Consider the following 11,326-nt stretch of genomic DNA (forward strand, 5'->3'; position numbering starts at 1 on the left):
TCTCTCTCTCCTCTCTCTCCTCTCTCTCCTCTCTCTCTCACTCTCTCTTTCTCTATCTATCTATCTATCTATCTCTCTCTGCATTTCTCGATACACTCTAGTTACAATTGGTAAAACTTATGGGCTTGTACAATGCCAGCATTTTATCGTTATCGCTGAAGGATGTCTGGTTATGAATATTCAAACGAAATTATCAATAACACGTCGCGCGGACAAATTCTTTCATCGAGTAAAACTGCACGAACATTTTATACGTATTGAAATGCACTTGAAATATTCCGTTAATATAAAATTAATCACTGTGAAAATGTATAATTTCCAAGATTCTTTATTTTTAATTTTACGTCGGCGTATATAGTGCGTACTTTTACAATGTATGACTAATTAATTTGCAATTTTCAGGACAACCAGTGCATGAGGATCAAAATCTTGGGCGATTGTTACTACTGCGTCTCCGGGCTTCCAGTGTCCCGTCCGAATCACGCCTACAACTGCGTAAACATGGGGCTACAAATGATCGACGCCATCAGGTAAAGAGAAAAACAGCGAAATCGCGACACGCCAGGCTACCGCGTCAGCGACGACAGCTTGTTAATTACGTGCGCTTTTCTCTGTAAATTTTTTCAACTTCTCACCCGCCATGACAAAGCATGAAAAACTGTAAAAATAATTGCTGCGTTAGTTTTACACGCGGAAATGCGAAATGAATTGCGAAAAAAGGAATCTTTCTTTCACGAGGTCACGTTTGCAGGATTACAATATTACACCGATAATATATCTCGTTGTGTATTTCCAATATCGTATTTCCCTCGTTAGCTGCATATATAATAATGTGAATAACTTAGATAATAACTTCAGTATCATCATGATTGTCTATTAAATAACATCTCACTAATAATTATGATAGTTTGGCTGAAACAATTCAGGAGAAAAAATTGTGGCTGAAAAGTTGGAGGTAAATCTTTTAGGATCTTGAAGGATCTTTTAGGATCTTTAAGGATTTTACTCAAAAAATAAGGATGAAACATCTGAAAATAAGGATGAGTATCTGTAATTTATACGATTGCATGTCTATCGCTGTTTATGGGAATCATCTCTAACAGTTTGTTAACTAGATGCACACACATACATCCTTTGTTAATTCCCGCTCATTATTGCTGCTTTATTAATTACAGTCTCGCGGGCGCTTTGTCGATGACGTCATTCGCACATCGAAACACGATTATTTCGCTTGCCTAACTCTAATTACACTATTGATACCTTGCAGTTTAATTACAAATACATTATCATGGACCGATGATTATCGAAAGACCAATCGTTATTCTTAGTGATCTAAATAACTTCGGAATATCAAACTCTTATTACCTTAAAAATTCAGTCATCGTCTCAGTAACAGAGTTTCAGAGCACAACATACTTTCTGTAACTTATGATGAATCAAAAATATTATTTTCATTATTAGAAGGTACAATATCGTCGAAATCATCATTTTGAAAAATATTTCTTTTTACTAGAAAATTTTGTTTCCTTCAATTTTGTTGTTAACGATTCTCTTTTATCTAATCACCAGTATAATTAACCGTCCTAGCAACTAGTAACAAACCGCTATTTCGCAATTTACGCATCTCATCTGATCTTCCGCAGTTAATAACAAATATTTGTGTTCTCCCCGTTACACATTTTGCTTTACATATAGCCATGTAATTCCTATAATATACTTACACTGTGTTGTCGCAGCTTTCCGCAAGAACAAAGCTGCAAACATGAAATACAGGCTCTCCGGTAACAACCGAGTATCTCGTATGGACCAAGGAGACTCCACACGGGAATTGACTAAACCGCGGTTTATCTTAACTAATATCTGCGGATAGAATTTCTCCATGGATAAGTAAACGGTGCTCGTAGCGATGTGGTCTCGGATGCAGCTGGCGAGGGATCCACGAACGGGAATACGAAGCGCGATGTGACAAACTCCACGCGCTCGGCCAACGAAAAGATCGCGAGGGAGATATTCCGCGCTTACGTATGCTTGCACGTATGCTTGCAGGTTTGTTCGCGAGGCCACCGGCTTCAACGTCGACATGAGGATAGGAATTCACACGGGTAACGTGCTGTGCGGCGTCCTCGGTTTACGGAAATGGCAATTCGACGTGTGGAGCGACGACGTGACCCTGGCCAATCACATGGAGAGCGGCGGTCTACCCGGGTAAGACGGTTTTCTTGCTTCGCCGTGATCTGTATTGGTGCATGCCACACCGATACGGCTTGATACACTTGACGTTAACACCTGCAATACTTTCCCCGTCCGATTTCGAAAATAGAACAGGAGACTCCTGGAAAATGTGAGATTACGAAAAACGTGGAATGTTATGGTGTTTTCTCGTATCTGTTCGCATGATAGATTTGCATAAAACTATGTCGAAAAATATTTCTAGTCATAATTGGAGACGGACATCCAGCCTGAGTTAGTTTAACTGCTATTTTGATATCGGACACAGTTATGCGTGATTTTGTTCTATTTTACATAGAGAGACCGTTTATTTTATCAACGTTTTCTCTTAATATTATTATGCTTTAAATATTATTATTATGAATTATTGAACAATTATAATTGAATATAATTATAATTAAATATAATTATTGAACATATAACTTGAGACTATGTAACAACGATTTTATATTCTATTTTACTAAACGATTTGTTGTTGAATCAGCGATGTAAACGTTCCTACGTGTTTATTTTATTTATGAGAGAGATTCCCTCACGAATCAATATTAGTACCATTATCATTAGTATTTGCATTTTATATTTATATTAATATTTGCATTAGTACTTATGACGATATTATTGTATCAGTAACTTTCATCATTTTCAAGGAGGGTTCATATAACGAAGGCCACTCTGCTGCAACTGAGCGATCGGTTTGAGGTCGAGCCGGGCGAGGGAGGATCTCGAGAAAGTTATCTCGCTCAGCACAGAGTGGAGACCTTTCTTATAATACCACCCAAGGTACGTGAGAATCTGTCATTACCAAGAGTAATGTCGCGTTTATGTCTCGATCCTTTCTCACGATTTCGTAGTTCGTAAGCAAGACACGTTGCTCAACCGTTGCCCTTTAATTTCCACGAGTAACAAAACCAGACAGACATCGCCGGAGGAAAAATGTAGACAACCGCGATCTATTTTCATTTATTCGCTGCAACTGTACGTACTTTATCCTTGTCCACGCGAAATAATTAATGATATCACGAAGAAACCGAATGGCCCGGAGATCTATAGTAGCACGATAACGCAATAATTCAAATCGAAAGATAAAGAGCGTTTCAGTTGTAACGAATAAGTATTGCTATTGATCTGATATGCGCGCGATGCAATATTTCCTTCAGCGATCACGCGGATCGAATGAATTCGCGGCAAAACGCGAGAATAACTCAAGAATAATTCTGAGAAAAATTATTACAATTTCATACAAGCTGCTACTTTCTCTACAATTCCCCTGAATCTTGCCGAGATAACATTGCAGCTTGAAAGTTTCACCGAACGCGCGTTGCAGCTTGAGATCCGCGAGAATACGCCTTGTGGAACAAGTTCGCTGCGGTGTTCTTCGCGAGAGGAACGGGAGATTCGCGATTAAAGAATAACGACGAATAATCTGCCGTCAAGTGATAGTAAAGTTCGCCCGTGAGGCGAGAAATCCATGCAAATTGGCCGCGTCTCATTTCTATACGAAGGAACTTCGGATCGTAATGCTTCGTTTATCGCGGCGGTAAAGATTCCGGCGGAAACTCGTTAAAAACTTGTTGAAAAGCCAGCCGAGTCGCGCTTTCCCCGCCGTCGCGCGAATATGCTCCCCCAGTCGGAGACATTCGATTCTTCCGAGCAGACGACAATTTTTCGCGCGACTTGAGTTTTGCGTAAATCGCGAATGCCTCGGGAAAAAAATGCTTTCCCGCGCTCACCGTGTAATCCTCTGGAAGAGAAACACCTGAAAGTTCATCATGAAAACGCGTGCTTACGTGCGTTTATGTTATTTCACGCGCAAAAACATGCGTTTAATAACGTCGACGGCGATTAATTCCCGTCGCTTGAAATTCCCTCATGGTATCTTACGGTAAGACAAAGCTCGCTGCTTTTTACGTCTTATTAAAGAGGTACTTCACGCGAACGAAGATACGTGTTCCCGATAACGAAAACTCGCATACTTGTTTTAAGATGATCAGAGCGACATTACTTTTTTCTCGAACAAGTAATCTCGCGATTTACCCACGCCTTAATATGCGAACAGTGCGTCGCGTTATATTTTATATTCCACCGTAAAGAAAATTGCCGTGTTATCCGCTGATGATCCTTCTTTTTCGTAGAAAAGCAGAGAGGAAAATGAAATGGAGAACGGCGGGAATCGTATACACGGACCTGGACCGGTACCCTCCAGGTATGTTCCATTATATAATCCTTTTTAATCTCCGAGGGGAATACGATGCACGCAAAAGTGATAACATCGGACGAAATCACAGCAAAAGCTAAAAGCCACGCTGTAATTAACAGAACAGAAGAAATATTTTGGTTTCAATACATTTCACGTGATAAATATATTTTTGATATATTCCGCTCATCTTCCTCTTACGTTGGCGCTAATAATTAAATCAGATTGTTAATTTGAATTTTGCATTTGTATTATTGGTTTTGCACCGTTATAATCGTGTTTCGCGAATTATTAGCGAATACATTATAAATCGCGATATTAATTATGAAATTACGGCGAAGGGATGGTTAAAGATATCACGTATTTTCCGCGATAGATCGAGGCCCAGCAGCAAAATGACCAAGTATGTGGAATGTTGGGGCGCGGACAAGCCTTTCGCCAATATCGCGGAAGCGACGTTGGCGAAGAATATCGGCCTGACGGTAAGCCAGCATTTATTTCCTTTGCTTTTGAATTTTTAGCGCAGCGATTAAAACGCCAATCCTTCTTTTCGACAGAGCATCGCGATGATCGAGTCGAATCTACTGGCGAACAATGCCAGCTGCTTCGACATGCAGTGAGTTATACATATTATTAATTAATGTCAATACCATCGGCGGGCACAAAGATCGGCGATTTGATAACGTATTCGATAAATGCGACGCGCGTGTTTCAATGCCTCAATTTTAATATCGTAAGCACGACGCTGGCTGGACATTATCAGTTAAAACAGCGATTCAATGAAAATTATTTCTTTGCATTATTCCTTCTCCACTTGTCTCTTTATGCACCGCACGCGTGTATTGTAATTATTAAAATTAATTAAATACGCCCAGATATATACGCGCTTCGTGTAATAACAAATGTAATCTCATGACGGCGAATTAAAATCGCATGATTATATTAATGACAGAAGATGAAATGTGTGGATTTTGCAGTACAGAGACAGTTTTCGATTTTTATGCACGATGTAGGCATTGGTGCGGCGGCAATGAAGGGATATCGCCTTTTACTTATTGGTTCAAGGACAAAAATCAAGAGCAACAGTATCGAGAGCAGAGGGATGAGCAGTATTCTTGGTACGTCGTCGCCTCCAACGTCGTTTACACGATGATGTTCTGCATTCAGATTATTTATCTACCAAGGTGAGTTTCCGTAACAAGCTCATTAAATGCTCGATAGTTGGCTCATCTCCAACGAACCGCAACGGGTTACAGTGTTTAATAGCGGAACTTGTAAAGTAATTACATAACATTGGCAAATTTCCGTCAAATATATTTACACTCTGTTAGTTGTACGATATAGTTATCTGATAAATTCTATTTCTTTTTGTTAACAAATGCATGATTATTATCATTAAAATTAATTACATTCGATTAGAATTACTAATTAATATTTTGTATTTCTCTCTGGCGTGTTGAAAAATTTATTATTCTTCCATTTGCAGAAGCGTCGTGGTTTACGGTTGCTTCGCAACTGGTCAAGCATCGCTGATCATATTTGCCGCAATCTCGTGGTTCAATGGAAAAAACGAAAGCAACAGTGCCGAAGAAACGACAAATCAGATCGCACTCAGTCGTGGTATCAGGATAATGGTCTACTTGATAACCGCTCTTCTGGCCGTCGCATCATCGGTCATTAGTCTGAACGACGTTGATCAGATTAATCAGACTGTCGACATCGCACCAGTGCGTATGTTCAAAAAAATTTTACTTAATAAAACATGGGATTGAAATTATATTGCTCTTGACAAATAACTCGTGTATAATGAGATTTCTATCATATTCGAGGTTCAAATATTATTATTAAATTTAAAAAAAATATGATAAATTATGAAATAATATAAAATAATATGAAAAATTAGTTATTTTGATGCGTACGCCTGATATTAAAGTTGCATTTTTGCCGATAATAAATTAAAAGATCAATAGAATACTTCAACGTTTTAGAGGCAAATTCCGAAAATTTATTCCTTAATCCAGTATTGTAGATTTTGGAAAAGCACATGTCACGTTAAAATAAATGTTAACAAATATATTTCCAGCTGTACGTATACTCGACAGTGATAGCACTAGTGGTCGGTTGGACACATTTGAGGGTCGGTTTCTTACTTAAGCTGAGCGTAATGTTCCTATCCGTAGTCGTAATACTCGTGGTCTTTTCCCAAGTACCGGTCATTCAACTTTATTACGACAATCCTGGCGCCAAGTGAGTGAAACGATCTCGAAGCTCTAACAACACGTTATGAATCGCAAGCTCGTCACGAAGCTCCACGAACGCTTTCTCACGTTTCCACAGGTTTTATGAAGTCCATTATCTTATGCAAGTGGGATACTTGCTGGCGCTCGTTAGCGTAATACTCCATATTTTGGACAGACAAGTGGAATATACGTCTAGGACAGATATTCTGTGGAAGAGCAAACTAATGGTCGAACAAGACGAGGTGGAGACCATGAGAGGCATTAATAAGATTCTTTTGGAGAACATACTTCCAGCTCATGTAGCGGATCACTTTTTAGCTACGAGAGATACGCAAGTGAGTTTTAGAAATCTTTACTCTCGAGATTTTTATCTGCACCGTGATATTCGTGGTATTATCGCATTGTGATAATTTATTGTTTAGTATCGAATAATGCATGATATTTTTGACTGAAGATCATTGTCTTTTGGCAGGAACTCTATCACGAGAGATATAGCAGCATCGCCGTAATGTTTGCATCGATTCCTAACTACAAAGAGTTCTACGACGAGACCGACATAAACAAGCAAGGGCTCGAGTGTCTACGCCTGCTCAATGAGATCATTTGTGACTTTGACAAACTCTTACTCAAGCCGAAGTTCTCCGGCATCGAGAAGATTAAGACGATAGGCAGTACTTACATGCTGGCGTCTGGCCTAAGCCCAGGAAAGGAGGATGGTGACGGCAAGGTGAGATCGTAAAATAAAGTATCACCTCAAAATCTCGGGGTTTATCTAGGGTTTTATGAAGTTTGGTGAACTCATAAAGAAAGTAATAATTGATAAATTTATTTTACGATTGCAGTTTCAATATAAAGAGAGCTTTTTAATTAAAACAATTTTTAGCAAAAAAAATCGAAGCATTTGTTGTTTATTTCGATAAGCGACTTAAATCACGCTGTTATGTAGGATCCACTGAAGCAGCAAGACCATAATGTGATTGTACTCGTCGAATTTGCCATCGCACTTATGACGATTCTGGATCAGATCAACAGGGATTCCTTTCAGAGATTCAAATTAAGAATGGGTAAGAAATAAGTAGATAGCTGAACATAGCATGCAAACATTTAATGTGTATTTTGTGATGCTATTGTAATAACATAATATATTTAAAATATATTGTTTTAAGAAATATTTCATTGAGCCATATTTTTGCCAAAACGTTTACTTCTAATTGCTACAATAATTTCGAATTAATTGCGTTCTCTTGCTGGTAAATAAACAGCAATTTTCCTGGCAGTAAATACCTTCTTTTATATACTGACAACATTCTTGTTGTATGAAGACGCATTTTACCGTGCATTTTATTTGTGCTAAAATTTTTTATCCTCAAGTCAATTTTAATATTCAAACAATATACCAAAATATTTTTATCTAGAATTATCATTTATTAATTTCCTTCTGTGGATTCTGCGACACGAATATTTATAACAAATGATTAAATCTTTTTATCGTAGGTTTAAATCATGGTCCGGTAATAGCCGGTGTCGTGGGTGCTCAAAAACCGCAGTATGATATTTGGGGAAATACCGTGAATGTGGCTTCAAGAATGGACAGTTGCGGTGAAATGGGCAAGCTTCAAGTCACCGAGGACACAGCCAAGATCCTCATCGACGCCGGATACGAGCTCGTATGCCGAGGACCGACATACGTTAAGGGCAAGGGAACACTCACTACGTATTTCGTGAAAACACCATTCGACGATAAGGAGGACAACTATTAACAATCGCCCACAAACCGCTAAGACGGTATATGATAAAACTGTATTATGTGGTAGCAAGCAATCTTTTCTCCGAGAAGTGAAGAGAATATCGCTTAATATATCTGAACGTGTGAAACGGATATGTTGTCAAGACTAGGCAATTCCAGAAATTTTAATGACTTATCTATTAATGTAAGATATTATTGGATGTGAAGTTTACTCATTTACTTTGCAAAATAAGATTTTATCTTCCTGATAAAGAAAGTAAATTCTCGGATGTGAGAAGAGCGACATTTTTCGAAAAATTTATTATAATATTCGTGACAGTTGTGATGTGTATAGTTGAAATGTTGACTTTGTCTTTGCCATTTATATGTTAAAGTATAATCTACGCACAAACGATGCGGATGTTCGGGATTATTACTCCCGATGTTTTCTTTCTGCACTCAATCCAATGTTGACGGAAAATGGGAACGAGAAAGTATGTAGTAGCGATTATTGTGTTCTTAAAATAATTTTATGAATTTTAAAGATAAGACGAACGCTGATCTCACGCGCATATATCTAAAGAAAGATACTTCGGAATCTTTACTGCTGCGAACAAATCATTTCAAGCGTCGACTTCTTCCAATTTTCGATTTGTAACTAGCGATTGTGAGCATCGTTACACCGTACCTGCAATTAGATTAACAGTAGCTGTGTATGTGTATATATATATATATATATACATACACACACATACATACATACATACATACATACCTGTATATGTATGATCAATTCGTTTTGAGAGCTGTGACATGCTGCTTTTGGGGAAAGTTCGATCTCCATCGAGAAGCAACGAGATCTTAATCAAATACCCCAAATACATACGATCGATGTACAATATTGCTTTACACAGCCGACATTGATTGCCTTCATCCACGATGCAAAGGTATTGTGAACGTGACTATGTGAATAAAGCGATGGTGAAGTTCACATTAATTATAATATTATTCTCATCTCTACAATGAGATACAGTTGTTTCATAAAACGAATCAGCATTTATGATGTTCTTTTTAATTAAAATTATCCAAAGAGAAGTGAACATCTTATAAGATCAACATTTTGTCAAATAACCGCAGTTTGATCCAGAGAACTTGAATTTCTCCAAAGATTTTAATTTGCACAATAACTTATAGATATTTACAAATATTACTCATGTGGCCATAATAACATGAAAAGCATCAAGTCAACGTCACTTCAATCTCTATGGTAAGGACTACACGAAAAAGATAAAACGACGATTGAAACAGCGGTATTTATTATAACATCAAATGTATAAAAACAATAAGTTTCTGTACACGTGAAATAAGTGCGAGTCTTCGTAACAACATAGTCTAAGGTAAAATTTATGCGTAACACGAGCCTTGGTTTTGCAGACACCATTCAGGTTCCAGACTGTCCGTGTCAATTCCTTGTTCCACAAGCCTCTCACGGTGCGTTAGCATCCTGTGTTCGGCGTGGTACCACTTGGAAGTCGGTTCACTCCATAATCTTTCAGCCATCGCAGCCGACCTCGGCCACAATCTCGAATCAACAGATGCACTGTCCGCTTGCTCGGTCCACAGTGCGGCCTCTCCACCTGTAAAAATAATACATGACGATCGCATCACAATCACCAGGAAATGATTTACCTTCACTCTATCCAGACCGAGGATAACAAAAATAATTGACGCTTTACATAGAAAATCTTACCCAGAATAAGATCCTTTTTGTGTTCATATCCCTGTTTCTTCACTATTTCTAAAGGTGAGTTATCATAAATCTTCTGCCATCCTTTGTATGGCGTGCACCAATTGTTACCTTCACCCACCCAAGCTGCGAATCTACGAGTAAAAAAAAACAATTAGTTCTTGACCTGGAAAGAATCTAATTCGTATTAGCAAAATACATTTACGTGAATTGAGTTTATTGTTTGTTTGACATTGATTTCTCAAAAATACTAGGAACTTACTACATATTAGATAGATATTGTTTTAATATAAACTATATTTATTTTAATCTGTGGCTCAAACTAAAAGAATTTTAAGTTTCTTCTAGATATGTCCACCATAAAAAGTGAAAGTATTTGAAAATAAGATTAGAAGTTTCTAAAATTAATCTATTAATTTTTCTTACCCGCAGTCAAGATACAAAGCATCATAGTTTGACATAATAATCTTGAAGTCATTCTGCACCAGTCTACCAATAGTCTCATCTTCACCAGTGGTCCATATCTGAATTATGTACTTCTTGGGGTCCAGGTGCTGAAGATTCTCCTCGTTGGTGAGGCCACTGGTCCAGAGGATAACTGGGACGTCTTTACCACCGTTGGCGATTTTAAGTTTCTCCATAGCCTTCTCCTGGAAGTATTCCCACAGTACATAAAAGCTGCTCTCACTGAGGTCCCATCCCTTCTTCAACATCCAGTCAGTGATGATTTTCGTAGATCTCCAACAATTGATGTTCACTTCGTCGCCGCCCATGTGGAAAATATCAGGATATTCAAAGTCCTCCATCATGTCCTTGTAGATGCCTTCTAGAACCTCGTACATTCTGTCGCTAGTAGGATTCAACTGGCCGCATGGTGGTTCCACGCAATAATTCATCCAGGGTTCGGCTTTGAAGCATACCGTCGCATTATCGCCAACCTGTTTATTAACACGTAACGTCACACATCGATATTAGAAGATACCACAAGAAAGTCTTTGAAGAAAAATTTCTTTATATATCGGTATCCTGATTCTCTCTCAATTTAAATTATATTCTATAAATGATTTTATTACTCAATATTTTCTCAGATATTATTTCCAATTGTAGTTTTTTTTATTTTAAGCCATATTAATATATATATATATATATATATATATATATATATATATATATATATATATATATATATA

General features: G+C 37.8%; 2 protein-coding genes across 3 annotated transcripts in view; one reads left to right on the forward strand and one right to left on the reverse strand.

The window, feature by feature from the left end:
* Positions 1–9,521, forward strand: part of LOC116844629 (adenylate cyclase type 2) — a 49,149-nt gene extending 39,628 nt beyond the window's left edge. For both annotated transcript variants that reach the window (XM_032816433.1, XM_032816432.1), the window contains 13 exons: positions 403–530; positions 2,047–2,205; positions 2,877–3,009; positions 4,362–4,432; positions 4,800–4,905; positions 4,981–5,039; positions 5,437–5,607; positions 5,910–6,150; positions 6,507–6,670; positions 6,761–6,998; positions 7,136–7,390; positions 7,610–7,727; positions 8,158–9,521. In XM_032816433.1, the coding sequence (XP_032672324.1) occupies positions 403–530; positions 2,047–2,205; positions 2,877–3,009; positions 4,362–4,432; positions 4,800–4,905; positions 4,981–5,039; positions 5,437–5,607; positions 5,910–6,150; positions 6,507–6,670; positions 6,761–6,998; positions 7,136–7,390; positions 7,610–7,727; positions 8,158–8,423 (2,109 nt within the window). In that variant the 3' untranslated portion in view covers positions 8,424–9,521. The remainder of the gene's footprint in view (positions 1–402; positions 531–2,046; positions 2,206–2,876; positions 3,010–4,361; positions 4,433–4,799; positions 4,906–4,980; positions 5,040–5,436; positions 5,608–5,909; positions 6,151–6,506; positions 6,671–6,760; positions 6,999–7,135; positions 7,391–7,609; positions 7,728–8,157) is intronic.
* Positions 9,522–9,687: 166 nt separating this feature from the next.
* The window catches only part of LOC116844630 (chitooligosaccharidolytic beta-N-acetylglucosaminidase), a 5,524-nt gene continuing 3,885 nt past the window's right edge, over positions 9,688–11,326 (reverse strand). The window contains exons 4-6 of the mRNA XM_032816434.1: positions 10,563–11,074; positions 10,140–10,270; positions 9,688–10,026 (exon numbers count right to left, since the gene is read on the reverse strand). Of these exons, the coding sequence (XP_032672325.1) occupies positions 9,794–10,026; positions 10,140–10,270; positions 10,563–11,074 (876 nt within the window). The 3' untranslated portion in view covers positions 9,688–9,793. The remainder of the gene's footprint in view (positions 10,027–10,139; positions 10,271–10,562; positions 11,075–11,326) is intronic.

Source organism: Odontomachus brunneus, unplaced genomic scaffold, assembly GCF_010583005.1.
Source record: "Odontomachus brunneus isolate Ranch 3 - 2012 unplaced genomic scaffold, Obru_v1 Obru_scaffold_044, whole genome shotgun sequence".
Classification (NCBI taxonomy): domain Eukaryota; kingdom Metazoa; phylum Arthropoda; class Insecta; order Hymenoptera; family Formicidae; genus Odontomachus; species Odontomachus brunneus.